We start from the raw sequence: 22195 nt of genomic DNA on the forward strand, positions 1-22195 counted from the left end.
GTCTCACTCTTTAACAAAAGCCAAATGAGTCCAGATTACAGACTCGGCCGAGCTGGCTGATGAAACCTGGAGGATTTCATATTTTGATTCATTCAGATGTAGGTTCTCAAACAACCAACACTTTTCAAAAAGACAAGTTTTAACTCATTCGAAAACACGTAATTTCACTTATTTTGAGCATAATCCTAAAATACTTTGTGGCTGTGACCACACCTGGTTCAGCCTGATGTTTTTAGCCTTTTAGCCACAGTTTATGCTTACAATACTGTTAACGCTACCTGTGAGAAGGTGAAATCCAGTTTGATTTTTCAGGGACAGGACGACAAGACGTTCCACAAAGTCTGAGAAACATCCCCTACGAGACAGCCTGTGACATCTTCAATCAGTAGGTCGCATTTCAAATAAAAAGTGACTTTTTGTCAATATTATTAACATGACGAGAATTTCTTTTCATAAAAGAAAATAACACAGGTCCTAGAACTGAACCCTGTGGGACACCACAGAACACGAGGAGCCAGGAAAGAAGCTTCATTTCTGACTGAAGCGTGTTTGGTATCACTCAACTATTAAATCCCAAAGGGCAACATATCAAGTTAACATACAGACGGTTTGGATTTATACTCCAACGAGAAAGACGGGATGAGTCAGGCGACACGATCTGAGGTTTGATCTGAGAACACAATTTACAAAACTGATGCTGGGACGCAACACAAAACAGGAAATGAAAACCTCAAAGCTCAAAGTCAATATATTGAATGTTTCTCCTCATCAGCTTCATTGATTTCTGTAAATATCTGCTGATTGTGAATCTGATGCAGCAACACGTTTCACAGACTGAAAGATGGAACGCTCCAGAAACACCTGTTTGGATCATTCCACAGGTGAACAGGCTGATTGGTCACAGGTGAGAGGATCATGATTGGGCATGAAAGGGGCGTCCTGGAAAGGCTCAGTCGATCACAGAGGATGGAGCGAGTTCAGCACTTTGTGAACACATGAAGGATGAAGGAGATGAACACATGAACTCAGAGACACTTCAGAAAACTGCAGTCAGTGAAGAGTTTGATTATTGATGATTGATTGTGGTTTGATTTGGCTTTACATTTTTCGCTGGAATCAAGGTTTCACAAACACTTTGAGGCGTTAAAGTGTGAATTCTAAGAAACGCGGCCTCATGCTGACACGTGCTGCAGGTCATATGTGTGACAACAGCCGGCAGAAGTCCAGCTGCAGACGCGGCTCTGTGACCTCTGACCTCCAGGGACTGAGCCCGCAGTGACAGCAGTTTATTATGAAAGTGTCAAGCAGGTCGAGGACGCGTTCGTCCTCCTGCCTCAAACACTGAGTTCACGTGTTGCCTGTGTAATCCTGTTAGCAGTTTCTGAGCTTCGTTATTCACATTCTTCACATTCCAGCTCTGAAATCCTCCAGGTTACACTGCTGCTGCTGCCTGCAGGACACGGCGAGTAAAGTCCCGTCATCTTTATCTAAAGAGTCTGACATCACCAAATTAACATCCGAGCATACGAGCTGCTGTGTCCTCAGACCTGTCTCACTGCTGCTCGCTCTCAGCTCAGTGGCCGAGCTGGAACGACTTCATTCGCTCACAGGTTGACGGATTAACAGCCTCAGTGCTGCTGGATCTTTGCACAAGTCACCAAAGTCTCATAAATAAAGGCAGGAAAAGGTCAGTTTCTGTTCAGTTTCTCTTTCCTCTCGTCCACTTCAATGTTTTGAATTTCTTTCCAGGAATATGTTGATGTGAGTGCTGCGTTAGCGTTAGCGTTAGTGTTAGCGTCAGTGTTCTGCTGTAAAAGGGACGATTAACATCCAGCAAACACGACGATGAAATTCATGACCAACAGCGTGAGGAGGCCGGAGTCACAGACCGACAAACAAAAGACAACTACGAGACACACAAACAACCACGAAGACGCAGAAAAAGACAAAGTCGTTTGTCTCTTTCAGTCTGGGGGTGTCTTACAGGGGCCTGCTGTCCCATAATCCCTCCCTGAGCTCACTGAGCTCAGTTTGTCCTCAATTCGGCTGATTGTTGTCGCAGTTTTCAGTCGACACGGTTCAGCTCGCTATGCTAGCAGCGTTGCCACGGCTACCACGAGGCCCAAACGTCTTCTTTATTGTCGATGTTTCATTAAGCTGCTTCCAAAGACACACACACACACACACACACACACACACACACACACACACATACATAGAGACACAAAGACAAACACACACACAGCCAAGGTCCTTCCCAAAAGTCAAACTCAATGGGAAAAACACACACACACACACACACACACACACATTCATCAGGTTTCTGTTGGCAGTCTGAAGGTCAGATCTCTCAGTTCAAACTGTTCAGGTTTAAAACGAAGTTTCAACATCCAGAAAAAACTCAACAAACACAGAAAACCAACCAGCTGCTCTGGTGTCAACACACACACACACACACACACACACACACACACACACACACACACACACACACACACACTGCTTTCATGTTTCATGACTATATTGATGAGAAATCACAAGCCAAGGAAAGCTGCTGACTGTGCAGATTATAACCACTGAGGTCTGTCGACCAATCAGAACAGGGGGCGATCACCTGCAGAGGTTTGCTGGAAAACTCAGATATTACATCATGAAACATGTGGACCAGCTCGACACAGACACTGGGTTTGACACCGTGCATTATGGGTAAAAACTCTATGAATCTCACACACACACACACACACACACACACACACACACACACACACACACACACACACACACACACACACACACACACACACACACACTTTAGTCAACAGCTTAACTCTGCTCTAAATCAGAGCTCAGTGTTTCTAAGAGCTCCTCAAATCCACCTGGATCCACCTCCTCTGGGCAGGACCTCTGGAACCTCCTCCATGAATCTTGGACCTTCTATGGGAACAATGGAACCTTCTCAAAGACCTCTCAAACATTTCCAATGACCTCTTCAACTTCCTCAAGCACCTTTGGACCCTCCTCACGGACCCCTGCAACATGCTCAACAACCCTAAAAACCATGTGGACATAAAGGAGCACTGGGTCCTCAAGGACCTCTGGAATTTCCTCAAGGGATTCTAAAACCTTTTCAAAGAGCCCTAGAACCACTTCATGGGCTTCTACAACCTTCTAAAGGACCCTTGAAACCTCTTTAATGACCCCTTTAACCTCCTCAACCACTTGAAGTTCCTCATATCTGCCTGGGATGTCCTCCATGATGTCTGGAACATCCAAACAGACCTCTAGGAACTCCACCACCTGATCAAGGACCATTAGAACAGCCTCAGATATATCTGGTACCTCCAACTCCAGGACTACTTGAACCTCCCCAAGAATCTCTTTTTTGGATGAGCTCAGCAATCGGCTTAAGGACCCTAACTCATATAAGTCTGAAACCTCCTTCTGGATAACTGCAGCCCCCTCAAGGAGCTCCTCAACCTCGTCAAGGACGTCCTCAGTGAGCTCTACAATAACTTTGAAGCAACCCTGAGACATTCAAACTTAAATAAATTCAACACGGCCACGGAGAATCCTGGTCTCTGATTGGCCGGCAGGTTTGGGGGAAATGAACCTTCAGCACTGACATGAGGCTGAGACATTCGTCCATCCATCCGTCCGTCCGTCTGTCTGTCTGTGCTGAGTGTGTAACAACACAACAACAGTCCATTGTTGGGTTTGTCCAAAGTCACAGAAACACACTGTCATAAAACATCCTGCTCATAATCAAATTGTTGTCGAGACAAAGAGCGAGTGCAGTCAGCTGTTTTCACTTAGACACACACACACACACACACACACACACACACACACACACACACACACACACACACACACACACACACACTCAGATAACAGTGTGAACAGCTGAGCTCAGCGTTTCCTCCCATCATTCATTCACTTATTTATTTTCTCCGTCTTTCAGGAGAATAAACTCTCATTTCAGCTGAACGACCTGATTGGTCGAAAGCCTCATCCAGCACTTATCACCCAGAACTCCCATGATGCTCTGCAAGCCTGCGTTTTCTTTTGTGCTACAGACCGTCCAGTCAGAAATGCTTCAGGGAGGAAGACAATCATTTATCTCAGTTTCGATCTGGTCCCCGAAAAACAAAATTAGCACGTTTTTTTTAACAAAAATTTCCGTGTCTCCTGCTAGCGCCGCCTACAGGCCGCAGTGCTTATTACAGCCACAGCATCAGACTGTCGAACAGATCATCAGTCATCTCCTCTCACAGCCTCCCGAACAGTGGAGTTTAACACACAGTTTGTCCTGAAGGTGGCGCTCAAGAAGGAATCACAGACTCAGTGAAACTACAGGGTTCATCATAAACAAAGAGAAGAAATAAACTGTGTTTGTCAGGTGATTTAAGGTAAAAACAACAGCTGTTTAACTGCAAGGATTAGTCCATGAATCAGAAACTATTCTGATCGCTGATTAACCAGTTCAGCCAATTTTTAAACAAAACAGCTCTTCCAGCTTCTCATGTGAGGATTTGATGCTTTTCCTCATCAGGAATCTGAATATTTTGGGGTTTTGGTTGAATAAAACAACATTAAAATACATTTCCCTGAGCTGTGGCATCTCATGGCACAATTCTCTGGTAGTTTATTACTTCAACGATCAATGGCTTCACTGAGAAAACAATCAGATGATCAATCGATCGATCGATCGTGAAAAGAGTGGTTAGCTGAAGCTCTGCTGCACTTCTTCACAACAGTCCATGTCTGGGACATACAGGTTATCCAACCCGCAGCGAGGACATACGAGCTTGGACATTTGGCTCAAAGACAAAGAAAACAGCAGGAAATGAGCGTTTAATTGGTGATAATTCAGTCTGAATCAGTTTAGATGAAATTTATCTCCTGTGAGGTTCTGACTTTCTGTCTCCTGGTGTCTTATTCCCACACTCATCCAAACTGTCATCACAGCACTGACTGCTTTGTTTCTGGCAGGAAAAACACTGTAATAGGATGAAAGTGAGATGATGATCCTACGACATCATCACGGCAGATCAACTGGACCACATTTATCACTCATCAGCTCCTAAACGCAACAGAGTCTGTCTGGTTTGCTCTCTTTGATGGATGAAATATTCCTCTTAAATTCCCACAATATTCCAATAAGAAAAATTAAACCAATATTTCTGATGATGATCTCACCTACATCTCTGTTCTACTTCTTTTATGACTTTAAAATTCAGTCATATTTCTATGGGAACATAAGAAGTGTCCGCTGTCCTCAGCAGTGTTTAAATTTGATCACAGAATTTCGGAAACTTTGAATGTGTCTCAGATATTCATCAGTTTGGACCAACAGATCAAAAGTTTTATCTAGATTACTTCCTGAAAAGACGGCTTTTCACAACAAATCTGTGCGAACACATTTCCGGAATCCCGCTCCGTCCCTGCCGCTCTGACACGCTCTCTCTCCCCGCACTCACGCTCTGTCTCCGGGCTCTCGCCCCGGACTCGGTCCTACCTCTCCTGCCGGGGTTGGTGCAGCGGCAGCGGCCGAGCAGCAGCAGCAGCAGCAGCAGCAGCGCCGCTCCGCCTCCACAAAACTTCATGTCCGCGGCTGATTTTTACTGAAACTCCTCCAAGTTTTCTTCTGATGAAGGCTGAGCGCAGAAAGTTTTTCCATGAGCGGCAGCAGCAGCAGAAACGGTGAAGCTGCTGCTGTGAGGAAGGACTGAAGCTGAACGACGAATCCTGGTGGATTAATGACGCTCTGCAGAGAAGTGCACACCTCCTCCTCTGCCTCCACACCTCCTCCTCTATCTCCACACCTCCTCCTCTGCCTCCACACCTCCTCCTCTGCCTCCACACCTCCTCCTCTGCTTCCACACCTCCTCCTCTACCTCCACACCTCTCTCTCTCTCTGTAATTCAGATTCAATTAGCTCTATTGATAACATAAACCCACTGTGTGTGTGTGTGCGTGTGTGTGTGTGTGCGTGTGTGTGTGTGTGCGTGTGTGTGTGCGTGTGTGTGTGTGTGTGTGTGTGTGCGTGTGTGTGTGCGTGTGTGTGCGTGTGTGTGTGTGCGTGTGTGTGTGTGCGTGTGTGTGTGTGCGTGTGTGTGTGTGTGCGTGTGTGTGTGTGCGTGTGCGTGTGCGTGTGTGTGTGTGTGCGTGTGTGTGTGTGCGTGTGTGTGTGTGTGTGTGTGTGCGTGTGTGTGTGCGTGTGTGTGCGTGTGTGTGTGTGCGTGTGTGTGTGTGCGTGTGTGTGTGTGCGTGTGTGTGTGTGTGCGTGTGTGTGTGTGTGTGTGTGTGTGCGTGTGTGTCACGCGTTCTCTTCTTTGTGTGTGATTTCACTTCTGTGGTTAAACTGCATCATGTTCTTTGAAGGAAAGTGCAAATATAAAAGCAGCATAAATAAACAATCAGGAAATCAATAATAGATCCTCTGCTCCACCCGCTCCACCCGCTCCACCCGCTCCACCCGCTCCACCTGCTCCAATACAAGAAGTTTGACTCTGGGTTAAACATTGCGCTCACTGAGCTACTGTTTTATGAGTTTTATGCTTTTGTGGAGTCTCAGTACCTTGTGGGTATTTATATCTATGTGTGTGTGTATTTTCTGCACAATGGGTACTTTTACTTTTGATGCGTTCAGTATATTTCATCATGCAGTATTGCTACTTTTACTGAAGTAAATGATGTAAGTTGTTCGTCAGTGCAGCAGCTGCTCATCTCAGCTCGTGTGTCTCAGATTTTTTTTATTATTTAAAGTAAAATGAGGTGAGACGTCGAAGTGTTCGGTGTGAAAAATCAAAGTTATTGTCACACTGAGAATCTTCTTCTTCTTCCTTCTCCTGTTCATGATGTCCGGAGCCCTCTGACATGCTCATGATAACAGGGATGTTTCGTCTAGTTTTCATTTCCCACTGAAATCCGATCCTTCGAACATGCCGTCCCCGTCTCTGAAAACATGACACCACATGAAACAGCTGCCGTCAAACACAAACAAAGGACTCGACGAGACAAAGAAAAAGCAAACATCCAGCTGATCAAACGAGCGGCGCTCAGATATTTAGCTGTTTTTTAGAATCAGAGCTAGTAAGAACAAATAGATGTTGAATGAACCTGGACCAAGGATGGACCCTTGGGGAACTCCTGCTGTTCATTCAGACTAAGAATCAACACAAGGTCGTCTCTAACCTGCAGAAACCATTGAAACCAGTGATTTTGCTCAGAAGCCGAGTTACTTATTGAAGTGTCTGATTTGGTCTTATTAAAAAGAGGTTTGATCTCAACTGTTCAGTGTTTTGCTGAAATAGTCTGAGAGACGAGATGTACTGATTACTGCCTCGAGGGCTGCTGCCACGCAACTGAAAACCCTCTCCAGGAAGGACTTGAACAAGGCGTTGCAGACTGGATTTATTCACACCAATATTTACTTTGCTCATTCATATAGTTTAAGGTACTTTAATGTGTGCACTGTAAATGGTCATTTTTCACATTTCCTGACTTCAGAGATAAAAACATCACGTCCAGCAGCTGCAGAGCTCAGACTTCCTGTTTCCAGATTTTACTTCTTTTACATTTTTTTTTTTTTTTTTGGCCTCGTCTGCATCTGACGCTCGCTGCTGTTTCTTCAGCATGTGTTTTCATGCTAATGGGGTCACTGATTTCACCCACAATGCAGTATTTTCTGCATTCATAATTAATAACCCCTCTTTGCTTTGTGTGTTTTCTCTTGTTTACCTAAAATCCTTCATGAGCAGCCGCTCGCTTCTTGCCAACAAAGCGTCTGTGGAAGCAGAAAAAAGCCCTTAATGGATTTTCTCGCTCGTTTGTCCCTAATGAAACCTGACGGTGTGTCGCCGGGCAGAAACACTTCAACACTGTTCCCATGTGGGTCAGGACAGACCTCAGGTGAGGCCTGACTCTGCTCACCTGGTCATTACAAAGACCATGTTCTAATGTGAAGTCACAAGGCGTCATGATCTAGTCGCTTTGGTTTTGTTGTTTCCTGTTTTATGTTGAAAGTTTTCTTCGTGTCATCTTTTGCTTTACTTCCTGTGTTTTCCCGCCTTTGTGCCTTGTGTGTATTTCTATGTTGTCTGTGTTTCACTTAGTTTTGGCCAGTTTGTCTTCGTACCTCTTGGCCAACAGTTCACCTTGTCCATATTTTGCTGGTCTTTATGAGATTTTGGACTTTTGCTTGTTTTCAGACTTTTGATATTTGCTTCCTTTTCACTGGATTTTGTTTGTGTATGGCTTTTGACTTTGGTTTTGACCCTTGCCTGTCTCCCCTTCCATAAGTCTTTGTTGGCCGTATGGACTGCATTTGTCCATCCTTCCGACACAAACATCATGGAAGCAGAACAGGAAACCAGCAAACAGATCCACAGCTTTTATTTTGAAAAATCAGTCACCTGTACGAAGGATCTTGAGAACTTCAATTAGTGTTAAATAAACCCCAAAAGATTTACTATTATGTCTATAAATCGGCTTCGTGTGGATGCTTCTTCTTTTTTTTTTCTTCTTTTTTGTTTGTTAAATCAACACACACAGAAGCAGTTCGGTTTCCCTCATCTGGTCTGATGAATCCATCAGTGTGACAGCTGCAGTGTCTCTGCATGCCTTCTTCAACAAGTTACAACTCACACACGTTATCTGTTATCTGTCTGAGAAAACCTTGAACCAATGAGAAAACTTAGTGGGAAAGTTTCTTCAGAAAAACTGGTCTTTTAAACGGCTGCTGTCAAAAACAACTCTCAGCCTGTGAGATTAGAAATGCCTTTATTAGATATTTAACTGCTGGATTCAGCAGACAGTCCGGACCTGGGTTTGCATCTGCTGCAGGACTTTTTGTAGCCTGGTATTTCATGAAGGAAACACTCCAGAAACACTTTGAAGTCGCCATCTTCTCGCTGTTTTTCTTCTTCAGCCCACTGACGTCTGTGCAATTCGTTTTCACCTTCATCTGCTGAAGGAGGAAACTCTCTCTGAGCTCACATTAAATCTCCAGCAGTCGAGCAGTCGTCCACGATCGGAAGGTCAGAGGTTCCATCCCTGCAGTCTACCTGTCCAGGTGCTTTGAGCGGTCAGTAAGAAACCGTCTGTTTAACGTCATAATGAGTCCTCCTGTGAAAAGACTGTAATCTGAGCATCAGCTCGGATGGGTTTGGTGATCATGATCACCTCCTTCCTTCCCCTGCAGGTGTTTTCCTCCTCAGCCGTTGCCCTGCGCTCGCTCAGTTAAATCAGGATTTTCCTGTGTTTTAGCTGCTTTACGTGTTTGCAGGTGGAATCAGGTTAATCGACTGAGAGCTTTCAGTGCAAAATAATGGATGGGGGGAGGTGAGTTGCAGAGAAATTTAATTAAACAACAAGGAGGAAGCAAATAAACAGAAAGAAAAGAAAGAAAGATGAACAGCAAATAGCAGCAAACACTTTAGTGTGCAGTGTTTGGGCTGACACATGACAGAAGCAACACGTTAACATAAAGATTAAATACGTACGTGTGTGTGTGTGTGTGTGTGTGTGTGTGTGTGTGTGTGTGTGTGTGTGTGTGTGTGTGTGATCAATATCCACCATTAGAAGTGAAAATGTCCTCAGGCTCAACACTGACCTCAGTAAAGCTGCTGTTTGTTCTCTATGTTATGATGTAAATTAGAAATCAATGTTTCTTTAACGTGTTTCTGCATCATTAAACACTTCACAAACACATTTATTGAGCCAATGTACTTCACTCGAGTATTTCCATTTTCTGCCACTGCATACTTTTACTCCTCAGCGGGAAATATTGTACTTTTACTCTGTACAGTTATTCGATAACTTCAGGTACTTTGCAGATTCACAGTAACAATACAAAATACAGTCATATCATTATCTCAATACATCTCAAATGGGTCATTGTGCACATTGAGTACTTTTACTTTTGGCACTTAAAATTATGTTTTGATGATACACGCTAACGGTAGTGATGCTAACATGGCAATATTTAGCAGGTTTACTGAAGCTCACGAAATAACTTCTTAGCATGCTAACGTAGATAAGTAGCAGTAACCACAAAGCACAGCTGAGGCTGATGGGAATGTCATTATTTCTGTGGGTAAACTAAAGTGTTTTTTGGGATCTGGGTTTTATTTAGACACAGCAGAGAAAGAGACAGGACACACAGGGAGTGACATGACAGTCACATGCTATGTCTTATACAGCCATATAAGCACTTGATTTAATGGCTCCTGCTCGACCTCCACAGAGACGTGTGGAAATCTGAAAATACATCAAACCTGTCAAACAGAGACATCCAGTCTAGAGCCTGTATTGAACTGTGAAGTTGGATTTGATTGAATGATGTCCGCCCCGGGCTTCTGTACATGCTGACAGCAGCGTGGATGGGTGGAACAGTTAAAGGAGCTTCACGGTCTCTTCCCTCTGCTCTGAAGGCAGACAGCGCCTCCTGCTGGCTGCAGCCCATCAGTAACAAACACTCAACACAAGAACAAAAAGACTCCTCCTAAATGTTTCAGCTGGTTTGACTTTTTATAGAACAGCTGTTTGTTTGCACTTTACCCACAGTGTGTTCAAGACCGTTCAGCCAGTCTTCACTCCAATGATCATCAGCTCTTCCTCTTCAGTTTGAGATTGATCTTCTTCACTCACTGCCCTCTGTTACAGACTGGCCTCAGATCAGCTTCACCATCTTCACCACTGAAGCTTCAGCACACCACACTGTTCCTTCGTCAGCTCGACCAGAGAGTTTTCACTCTGCAGCTGTGGGCATCCAGTTTTCCCTCCTTTTTCCCCATCGTGTCTTAGTGTTTCCCCCTTTTCCCCTCCTCTCCTCCTGAGCACTGGTGCTCTCTATCAAGACTCACCTGCTGCCTCAGGATTTAAGCATTGGTGCCTCAGCCATTCATCATCGAATCGTCAGTTCACCTGTGAGGCTGCTCCTCCTCTGAGATCTCCACGTTCTATGATTCTTCTAGATTCATCTGTTTGCACATTCTTTGAAGATGCATTGAAACGATTGACTTTCTCTGGTCTCCTGTTCGCTCTGTCGGAGGTCGGCATTTTGGGTCCTTCAAATGACCAAATCTTAACAGCAGCAGTTTACATTCTGACGTTGGTTCAGCTTCGTCTTCATTTCTGAACGAGCTTTTTGTGGTCGTGACTCGTCACAGCTCACTGACTCATCACAGTTTTAAATCAGTGAGCTGATCAGTTCCTGAACTCCAGTTCAATTCAATTCAATTTTATTGATATAGGGCCAAATCACAACAGAAGTTGTCTCAGGACACTTTCCATATAGAGCTGGTACAGACCAAGCTCTTTATCAAACAGTGACACGTTTTCTGACACTCAGAGAAAGTCGGAGGCTTTGATGGGCCAGAGGCTGTTTCAGTGTGAAAGCTGATGTGAAACGCTGGTCTACTTCAGAATGCCGGTCTGACCCCTGTTCCACCGTGCCACCATGTAACGCGCACCCTTACTCAAACTAAAAAGGCAGGAAATAACCAAAACACACTGCCAACAAGCAGGCAGGCATCATACGCAGGTGTGATGGAGGAGGAATCATCAGTACTGATGGGAGTACCCAACATGCTGATCTGCATGCCGACAGTGAAACTCCCAGATGACGACAGGGTCAAGGATGAGGCAAAGAGAAACAGGGAAGTTTCAGGGGGACTTCTGCAGGGTTGACGATCTCCAAAACAAAGGGTCAAATGTGGCCTCCAGGCGTGCAGATAGGAGCAGGGGTGTGACGATGGTTGGCTAGTTGCTCATACCAGCCACAGGCTCTCAGCAGGACAGAACAGGCTAACAGGCTCAGTGCCAGGTGCCTTGTGGCGCCGACAGATCAGTGTTTGAACTGATGGAACCGGGGTGTCATTCTGCTGAGATGCGAAGAGTGAAAGCTGATAATCACACAGAAAAGGTGGCATACCTGTAGAAGAAGTTTGCAGGGTGTTACAGGTATGTTCTACCCAGGGGAGTTGGGAGGGCCATGTGGGTGGATTGGCTGATACGAAGCAGCAAAGGTTGTTTTCAAGTTTTCCAGGGATGTTAGCCGGATTAAATGAATCACACTTACATCTTAATTTCACATGTTTACGACTATTTCCAACAATATCTGAGAGTCCCAATGTCAGTAACTTTCTCATCAATATTCCTGTGATAAAATGAGACCAGGTCACAGACAGGATTCGAGACAACATGCAGGTTTACTGAGAACAGAAACAATCTACAACAAGCTGCTTCTCTGTGATCTTCAGTAATGTTGAGTTTTGGTGAGTAAAAGTCAAAGTTGTGCTTTTAACCAGCGCATCCAGATAGTCCAGGACCTGAACACCTGCAGGCACAGAGACACAAAACACCTTCATTCAAGTATGAGCCACTTCTCTGTCAGTCAGCTCTGAATGACCAATCAGCAACATGCGTCTCACCCCTGGGTGCAGTTCTGGTGGCAGGACTGGCACTGGCCGGTCCTGTCGGGGTATTTCCAGATCAGCGTGTCTGCATCTCCCAGCACACCGTGGGGGCAGTGCGGCACACAGTGGGGGCCGTCTTTAAAGTGGGCGCACTGGGAACACTGGTCTGGACCCTGCAGGTGGGGACGGAGGAGGCAGTAAGATATGTTCAGAAGTAATTCACAGAAAATATGGTCAGTTCTTAAAATTGATACTGGAGAATTTTTTGTGTTCGGCTCAACTGGATCTGATCACATTTGCTCATTTTTTCCTCTGTTGTGACTTTGTATATTTGTTGGACTTTTTAACAATTCAGTAATTATTATCATCATTTTCAGCGGGTGGACTGACCGGTCCGTGGCAGGTCGGGATGTCGGTCTTCAGCAGACACTCTGGGTGACACTCCACACAGCTGCTGTTCACCTGGACCTCTCTGGGCTCACTGCAGAAAAATAATAAAGAGAAAGGTCAGCAGACAGGACGGAAGCCCTCAGAGGACACAACAATCATAGATCAAAGATTCCTAAACACACGAGGTAAACTGTCAAATAAAGGCAGGTTTTAAATTACAGCCTGTCTCTGATATTAGCCTGTTTCAAATAGCAGAATTCAAAGGTCTGTCTCACCCCTGCAGCAGGTTACAGTGTGACACACAGCGCCCCCTGCGGTTGAAATGCCGACAGGAGACGCACATGGTGGGACCTGGACCCCAGCAGCCCACATTTGTACACTCTGTGTCACAGGTTCGATTCTGTTGTTCTGTGTGAAGGAGACAGAAAGATTTTCTCGTTTCATTCACTTTACTAAACAGCGATGGCAGTGATGACCACGGCACACATGCAGGAACTCACCGCAGACATCGGTGGGGGTGTTGTTGCGCATGGTGACGGTCTGCTCGGTGGATCTAAAGAGGTGGGTCCACTGGTCGGCCTGCGTGTAGCAGAGCTGAGGGTTGTCCTTGAAATACACCCCGCCGGCACTCACCTCCTTCAGAGAGCGTAGACCCAGCCAGCGGAGGTGCTTCGTACCTATCACCAAAAAACTGTGCAAACTGGAGAAGAAATATTCAGTATGTTTCTGAAGAAAATCTATTCATACATATTTATTCAAGTCAAAACAAAGAGTTGTTTCTGGTTTGAAGAGGTGTGGTATGAAAGTTTAATTCTGCACCATGATGAGATCAGTGGAAGGGATGGCAAATCTGCCCTGGTCTATGGTCGGTTTGTCTGACATCCTGCCTCCTATAACATCTGTTCACGCACAACTAATTGGCATTAGAAAATACATTTTGTGGGACACTTGTAGTGGTAATGAACTTGTAATGATGGTTTTATGGTTCTGTTTGGACATTGAGCACTTGGTTCAGGCTCAGGAATTCCGGTGGTTTTAGTTTAGTAGTTGAAAAGTCAAAGCTGACACAAAAACCAGGATGTGTTGACTTTTTCAAGAAAACCAAAGCCAACATCTTTCCCAAACTTTAACCAAAGTCTTTAGTAGCCTTTACATTGCGAGGCAAGTGGATTTGCAAGATCAGGCAACGTGAGAATTCATCTGGCCACACTTCAGGTTCTGCACTTGTGGGTGAACCAAAATTGTTTCGGATCAATCGGTGTCCTGTGAGGAAGTACTTGGAAACTATGGGTGTGAACTGGACAGTGAGAGCAGCGACTGGTCATTGGAAACAATGGTGGCTGCTAAAGATGTTAGCATAGTTGTTGCTAAAGTGTCGTTTCTATCAGAACTGGGGAGTATTTCTTCATTGAAGGAAGAGAGAAGCAGCACTGAAGGCTTTTCTTCATGGAAAAGTTGTTTTCAGAGTGAGAGTCCTACGACAACATCATATGGTTCTTTGATCTGACTGGTTGAAGTGAGCCCATGATCGAGAGCTGGTTCATCCAATCACCTGGCAAGTCTTTTTTGAAAGTACCTGCCCCTTTTCCCAACAGTTTTCTAAGGACGATTCCATCGTCAACATTTCACAATCAGTCATTGACAATATAAAATCTCACATATTCACATATATAAGTTAATGTTTCCCAATCTCACTGTTAATCTGATCATCGTGCTGACCACTGAGGTCATTCACCAACAATGTATTTATCAAGTGACTCACGCGCGTGTTGTTCTTCCCCTGATGATCTCCAGGTTCTCAAACACTGACAGAGAGGTCAGATTCTCTGGCCAGGACTGGATCAGCAAGTAGCCTGGAGAACACACACACACTGACTGTACCTGCTGTTCATGAGGTCAACCACCCTCTAGAACAGGTCTTTCCATTATCGCATCAAAATCAACAAGATAATTCAGTGTTCCTAGAGAGGAGAAGCATTGATGACCTTTGACCTACCTGTGATTTCCTTCACTGTCCTGAAATACTCCAGTTTCGCCGGGTCCATGGGCGGGATTGTATAGTACCTGGAGGAGTCAATGAAAAGAAACCAATCGATGTCATTGATCACAAAACTTGCCACCTTCCTTCACTCAAAGTTATGTTTCAGACATCAAGCTGAAGCAGCTGCAGACAGAAGTTCAAGTAGCATCAACAGTTCATGCAGGTAGACCTGGTCTCAAAGTTGTGGTCAACCTAAATGAGCAGAAGCACTGCTTAAACATTTTGTCAGACTTCTGACTCGTGGATAGAAGGAAACTGCAGTTCACAAAGATCTTTGTGGTTTGTCCAAAGTAACCAGGACACCTGAAAATGTCATTTTCTAAACCTGTGAGCAGCTCATGTAGTGAGGCAGTGAAGAGGATCTCACCCAGTAAAGGAGACTTCAAAGAATTCAATGTTCCCATTGATCTTAGTGCAGTTTCTGAAGGATTCAATGTTGGAGCTGTCAATGGCCAAGGCCTCCATCAGAGCACCAACCCCGACTCCATCACAGACTGGAGGAAGAGAAAGACTCCGTCAGGTTATTTGTTTAGTATTCAGCTCTGTCTCTCTCAGTGTCTTCCTCTACCTTTTGGACAGGGTCCATCACAGGGTTTGCAGCGTTGGACTCCGTTCTCCTCCACCTCGTACATTCCAGCGCTGCAGACACATGATCCACCTTTTGCCACGTAGTTATCTAGATTTAAACCAAGACAAAGCATGTTTTTTTAAAAGCTTCAAAAGTACCTTGTTGGTTTACCATTGCACTGGGAAACTCAACAACAGTGTAAAAATTGATGAAACAGAACAACAAAACAGAGTTTTTTAAATTGCAATTTTTAAATTGCACAAATTTTCCTTCCTAATCAAATTCTGGCACCTACATTACCCACAATGCAACTGGACCACTCAATGTCCAGACATTCAGGTGTGTTGTACTAGCAGCAGCTAATGTAGCAAGGAGGTCTGGTCAGCTCACTTCTTTCTAACCCTACACCAACAGGTTTGTTTCAGTTTCAAACTTTGGGTAGCACGGTGGCACAAGTGGTAACACTGTCGCCTCACAGCTAGAAGGTCCCTGGTTCGAATCCCGCTGTGGGCGCTGGTGGCGTGTCCTCCACCATGCCTTCAGTGCCTGCTGCTCGAGGAAAAAACGGGCCTTTCTGTGTGGAGTTTGCATGTTCCCCCCGTGTCCTCCTTAATAACCCCACTAAAAACATGCAAGAAGATCACCAGAGTACTGGTCCTCAGTACTCGTACTGGCGTCGGCTGGCAGAGAATTTCATGGAAAGCATGGCGTGTAGTGTGCAATTAACACTGTGGGTGATTAATAAAGTATGTTCTTCTTGTAGTCTTCAGCTGACACTGACTCGTGACATCACTCGAGGACATTTACAGAGCTCCCTCTGGAGACACTAAGGGCTTTACGCTGCTTTAAAACATATGCAGTAGAACTCCCCAGCACCAAGAAACACAAATATGATGACGTGTCTGTTCAACTGTCACAAATTCTTCAGCTAAATCATTCAAATGTTACTTGTTCCGTCCGACACTTTCATATTGTGGCTTTAATAAACACTGCAGCCTGTAGGGGACACCAGCAGGACTTGATGATGTGATTAGATGAATATATCTGTTCAGATTGAATTACTGGGATGATCTCAAAGTTGAGGTTTTAAAGTCCATACCAGGACAGGACTCGACGCAGGTCGCCCCGAGGGAGAACTTGCCGTCTGGGTTTTTGACCATCTGACGGGTTTTGTGGTCATAGACTGTCAGAGGAGGACAAGCACTTTTACAGGTCCCATTATCATTTAACTCCCTGCAGGCCTGAAGAAGAAGTAGCGAGACAAAAAGAAAAACAGTGTCTTCAATGTGTGTACATGTAGCTTTATTTTCAGCAGCAGCAGCAGCAGCAGCAGCAGCAGCAGCAGCAGCAGCAGCAGCAGCAGCAGCAGCAGCAGCCAGTCTTTGGGGGCACAAAGGCTCCAAGACAACTGTCACTATTTAACAAAACAGTTCATCATCCGTGCCTTCCACATCCCAGGCCACAAAACCTTGCTTGCTGACTCACTTTCCTTCCTCTCATTCCAGAAACTCAGACAAGCCTCAGATCATCTTCCAATTAATTCTCAAGATTAAAACTTTCACTGTACAGGTCTACATCCATGGAATTAAGGTCTTCACAAAATCATCTACGGGGCACCATGTCCTACTGGCACTCTTTGGCTCTCTGTGTTGTTCAGAGTTCACGGCTGCTATCACCAAGCTAGCTGCTGCTATCCTCAACTCCTTGTCCTGCCACATCAGCACATCAATGAAAGGTCTCTGCGAGACCGAACCGCGCTTTTTGTCTAAATGTCTGCCATGTTTTCCATCCATACCAGCATCTCACAGTGGTCCATCATCGCATTTCATCCATGACCCAGATCTCTCCCTTCATCCTCTCATCCCTCACCCTTCTTCCCCAACTCTTTCTTCCCTCCATCCCTCACCCCTTCATCCCTTGACCCTTATTCCTTCATCCTTTCATCCCTCAATCCCTATCCCACCTTCCATTCACCCCTCATCCCCTCATACCTCACCCCTTGTGCATTCATCCCTCTTTCCCTACATCCTGTCTTCCATTCATCCCTTGACCCTCATCCAAATATATTATCCTTCATCATCTATTCTCTCCTCCATCCATAATACGTACTGAGCCAATTTAAACAATTTCCCTTCAGGATCAATAAAGGAATTCTGATTCTGATTAGCCATTATAGATCTGTATCTTATTGGTGTGGTCTTTCGTTAGTGAAGATGGGGTTATCATGAGAGACAAATGATTCTGCTGAACACAGTAATACACTTCAATTTTTTGTGTGTCAATAATGTGGACAGAAGAGCGAGTTAAAAACTAGATTCGTCCCGTATTTATTTAAGTTGCCCCAAAAAAAATAATTTTTGTCACTGACATTTGTGACCATTAAGAACTTGGACACCTCACAGGAAACAGTGGTCGAGCTGTGCTGGACGACAGTGCTGACAAACAACAAACATGCAGACACTGACCAGGCAGTCTGTGGCTCGAGGTCCAGTGCAGCCAGCAGCACAGTGTTCATGGCAGCAGTCGGTGGGCTTTGGACCCCAACACCTCCTGCTGCACTGACTCGCACACTGCAACTTGGTGACTAATAGAGACACACAGAGACATTTTTGGCCGTGCAGCTCATCAACATCAATGATATGAATGTTATATTTGTTTATTTATTTGTTCAATTGTCCAGTCAAATACAAAAGGTAAAAAAATGAAGAATGATATTTGACACATGAGTGTTTTTTAATAGAATCTTGAAGACAATTAGCTTAATATGGTGGTCTCATATTTGATTTCAAACTGTGACAGACAGCACTTCATCTCTATATTCAGTAAGGAAGGGAGAGAACAGATGAAACAGAGGTAAAAATTAAAAGGTGGAAAAACATAGACAGGAAAGGTACAGCAGGTAGACGATGGACAAAGGTGTGTGTTTACATTTCTGGCAGTGATCCAGTCCTGGTGTCCAACAAGACCTGTAAGTACATCTCTTGTCACACTTCTGACCTGGAAAACACACACACACACACACACACACACACACACACACACACACACACACACACACACACACACACACACACACACACACACATTAATATTCATTAAAACTCCACAGATTGAAGCCACAACTTCATGAGGTAACCTGATAATTTTTCTACATACATGTACGTATGATGGCACCCTTATCGAAAACCAAGCTGGGATTGCTGTCTCTGTCCAGGATTTCCCACCACTGGATGGTGTCAGTGTTACACAGCAAGGGATTATTTACCATCTTTACTCCTCCTCTCAGGATCTCTGTGAGGAGAAGTTCATGGAGCTCAAGAAAAAACTCATCAAGTCAAGTCACTGAATTCCAGTCATAAGTGAGGGTCCAGTTTAACACAAAACTTACACATGAACATTGAGTAACACATAAGTGCAACTCACACCAACCAAATTGTGTTGAGTCATGTTGTATCAGTTTAACTCGAAGCTGGAGTCCCAGTCAGAGTCTGACAAAGTTCTGTGTTATTACTAGTGTTAACATCCTTCACCAATCAGAGCCCAATCAGATAGGGAGTGCACTCAGTAGAGTGCAGATGTCCACCAGCTGTGGACGTTGTCATTCGCTCAGGGGACTTCAACTGAAAATCTGTCCAGTTAGGTCTGGATGTCACAGACCTAACTGGACCTGTTAAAAAGACAAGCGGCAGGTTATTGCGACCCATATTCACATTTATTGTTGGACAGCGACCTCTAGTGGTCGTAGGAATTGTGATGACAGCAAAGCAGGAAGTCAGGTGGAGCTTGAGGTTGAGCTAACAGTCTCAACACATCTCAACAATTAAACAGCTGTAACACATTGTCTTCTCTTTCTTTCCCCCTACATGTCTCCTCTCTGCGTCTTAAACATCTTGTAGTGGAGCTTGACATTGCAGCCTTTAATGATCACTGTGGTGTCTGAATGAACCGTATGAGACACACGAGTAATTCAGTCCTGCTAAACTGAGTCCACACATGCAAAATGAAATTATTTGTTGGGATGTCTAAGTGTGAATCTGATCCAACTTACTTGCTGGTGTGTGTGTGTGTGTGTGTGTGTGTGTGTGTGTGTGTGTGTGTGTGTGTGTGTGTGTGCGTGCGTGCGTGCGTGCGTGCGTGCGTGCGTGCGTGCGTGCGTGCGTGCGTGCGTGCGTGCGTGTGTGTGTGTACCTGTCAGACTGCTGAGCTGCAGCTCTTTCAGCCCTACAGTGTCATTCTTGTAGTTCAACATCAGCGTCAGGGCGAACTGGTTATGATAGAGTTTCTGGCCTCGAATCAGCCTCAGATTGACCAATGGGATGATTGCAGGCTCGTTCAGAGCGATCAGAACGTTTCCGCCTACTTCCTCAATGGACTGAAGAAAGAGAAGGAGATGATCGTATTTAATTCTCAGACATGCCATGATTTAGAAATAATCAAAGTGTGTTTGACACCAAAAAATCAACCATTGATACACAAAAATATTCAAGTTAAAGCTGAGAAACTGATACTACCCGGCTGCTCTGACAACCACAAAAAGTCCAGCACTGGAAACTGACCTGGAGGAAGGACAGGTCATGGTGCTCCTTGGTGTGGGTGATCTCCAGGTTGTCCAGGACCACGGAGCAGTTGGAGTATGCCTTCACCATGTTGTCATAGTGATAATCAGCACCCCCACTCCTGCTCAGGATATTATTTGTTCCCTGACAAACTGATAGTAGACAAACAGACAGACATGCAGACAGATGTTACTGATGTCAGAGCTGAAGTGTGTTTAGCTGCACTTCCTCTATTGGCCACTTGGTGGTGCTACTTTCTCAATCACATTGGCTGTATTGTAATGAATGGAAAAACCTTCATCTTCAGATCAGTTTTTACACAAGTTCAGCCAGCAGAAGATCATTTATCTTATCCTTAAATTAGCCTGTGTGGTATCTGCCTGCTTCCAGTTCACTTAAATTAAGGATGATAACATATACAACTGGTCAGACATTGTGGTGCTGAGTGTCCAGTAGGAAGTGGGGGGGCGGCAGGGGAATGGGGAAGACAACATGCCCTGGATCACAAAAGCTCTGGTCAGGCACCTGGCTGTGGCATTCTGGACCAGTTTCAGGCAGGAGAAGGACAACTGACCAATCCCAGTATAGAGGGAGTTGCAGTAGTCCAAGCCGGAGGATATAAAGTCATGACTGACTGTCTCAAGATCTCTGAAAGAGAGAAATGGCGTAATTTTGACGAGAGTATAATACTGGGAAAATGGCTTTTACTATTGCATTAACTTGCTTGTCAAACTCAAATCAAATATCGCACCAAGGTTTTTGTCATGGGGTTTGACAAGAGTGGACAGGCTGCCAAGACTGTTGGCAATCAATGGAATCAGGGGGCCAAAAGGGACAAAAGTTCATATTTGCCTTCATTCAGCTGGGCCATCCAATGTTTTATGTTAGTTCCAACTAGATTGGACTGATCATTTGGTTTCAAGGGCAGATAGAGCTTTGTGTCACATGCATAACAGACACACGAAATGTATTTTTGAAGGATCTGGCTGACAGAAAGCATGCATAAAGAGAAAAGGAATGAGAATGGGACATAAGATGGTACCTTGTGGGATGCCGCAGGAGAGACTAATTGGAGGTGACAAAAAATGTTTCTACGTTCAGAGAGGAACTTTTATTTTTGATTTGTTTGTTGTGTTACCAAACAAGCTGGACAGCTGACTTTGGACGAGGGTACAGAGGTCATACTGGGACCATTTCTACGTCCTGTCCCTGAAACCATGATGAAAGCAGCATTGTATGTGTGTGTGTGGGGGGGGGGGTTCTCTACCAAAGCAGAGAACACATTTCCAGTTTCCTCATTGAAATTGATCAAGTGAGATGAAAGCCATTTGAAAGGATGGTTTTATGCTGTTTCCTGGACTAAACCCTCAAACCTGGTGGAAGGTGGATTCTCTCTGTTTTGATGGAGTCGGGCTAACAGTTTCCCTCTGCTTCAAGTCTTTGTGCTAAGCTAACTGTGTCCTGGACTGACAATTAAGACTGATATAAAAAGTTGAACTGTTCCTTTAAACCTGAAGCGAAAGACAGAGAGACAGAGGGAGAGACAGGCAGAGAGACTGAGAGAGACAGAGACAGACAGAGACGGAGATGACCTAAAACCAAATCGGTCTGTCCCTGAAACTTAGAAGTTTGTCTAAACTAACACACATACACACACTGCTGTTCCTAACCCTGTACCTAACCTAACCTTACCTAACCCATAACCCTATCCTCAGTCTGCCCCCTCACATTTAATGATTTACTTTAAGTTGTCCCCATAAGGCAGGTGAGTCCCCACAATGGACTGTGTAAACAGATGTTTGTCCCCACAACGTGATAAATACCAGGTCACACACACACACACACACACACACACACACACACACACACACACACACACAGTGTTCTGTATAATAATTGTATTTGTAGCTGCCCACTCTGCTCCGTCCCTGCCGCTCTGACACGCTCTCTCTCCCCGCACTCACGCTCTGTCTCCGGGCTCTCGCCCCGGACTCGGTCCTACCTCTCCTGCCGGGGTTGGTGCAGCGGCAGCGGCCGAGCAGCAGCAGCAGCAGCAGCAGCAGCGCCGCTCCGCCTCCACAAAACTTCATGTCCGCGGCTGATTTTTACTGAAACTCCTCCAAGTTTTCTTCTGATGAAGGCTGAGCGCAGAAAGTTTTTCCATGAGCGGCAGCAGCAGCAGAAACGGTGAAGCTGCTGCTGTGAGGAAGGACTGAAG

At 45.0% G+C, this 22195-nt stretch overlaps 2 protein-coding genes across 2 annotated transcripts in view; both read right to left on the bottom strand.

Moving 5' to 3' along the window:
* LOC139347121 (melanoma receptor tyrosine-protein kinase-like) overlaps positions 1 to 5733 on the bottom strand; it is a 31544-nt gene extending 25811 nt beyond the window's left edge. The window contains exon 1 of the mRNA XM_070986592.1: positions 5519 to 5733. Within this exon, the coding sequence (XP_070842693.1) occupies positions 5519 to 5606 (88 nt within the window). The 5' untranslated portion in view covers positions 5607 to 5733. The remainder of the gene's footprint in view (positions 1 to 5518) is intronic.
* A 6520-nt stretch (positions 5734 to 12253) lies between these two features.
* LOC139346606 (melanoma receptor tyrosine-protein kinase-like) lies at positions 12254 to 22067 on the bottom strand. Its single transcript, XM_070985762.1, has 16 exons — positions 21980 to 22067; positions 19978 to 20129; positions 19610 to 19793; positions 18578 to 18712; positions 18350 to 18418; positions 17887 to 18005; positions 16521 to 16662; positions 15422 to 15529; positions 15221 to 15347; positions 14809 to 14876; positions 14575 to 14665; positions 13313 to 13512; positions 13088 to 13220; positions 12813 to 12903; positions 12438 to 12595; positions 12254 to 12343 (listed from the first exon to the last, which is right to left on the bottom strand). Exons 1-16 carry the CDS (start codon positions 22065 to 22067, stop codon positions 12307 to 12309), a joined length of 1902 nt encoding a protein of 633 aa, XP_070841863.1. The 3' UTR covers positions 12254 to 12306.
* Between the last annotated feature and the right edge of the window lie 128 nt (positions 22068 to 22195).

Source organism: Chaetodon trifascialis, chromosome 18, assembly GCF_039877785.1.
Source record: "Chaetodon trifascialis isolate fChaTrf1 chromosome 18, fChaTrf1.hap1, whole genome shotgun sequence".
Lineage (NCBI taxonomy): Eukaryota > Metazoa > Chordata > Actinopteri > Chaetodontiformes > Chaetodontidae > Chaetodon > Chaetodon trifascialis.

Excerpts from the sequence above, each read along its gene's own strand:
- LOC139346606 (XM_070985762.1), bottom strand. The coding sequence starts at position 22,067 with ATGAAGTTTTGTGGAGGCGGAGCGGCGCTGCTGCTGCTGCTGCTGCTG. Across the intron at positions 18,006-18,349 it reads ACTGGATCACTGCCAGAAAT|TCACCAAGTTGCAGTGTGCG; the intron begins GTAAACACACAC and ends TGTCTCTATTAG. Across the intron at positions 13,513-14,574 it reads AGGGGAAGAACAACACGCGC|TTTGCACAGTTTTTTGGTGA; the intron begins GTGAGTCACTTG and ends TTTCTTCTCCAG.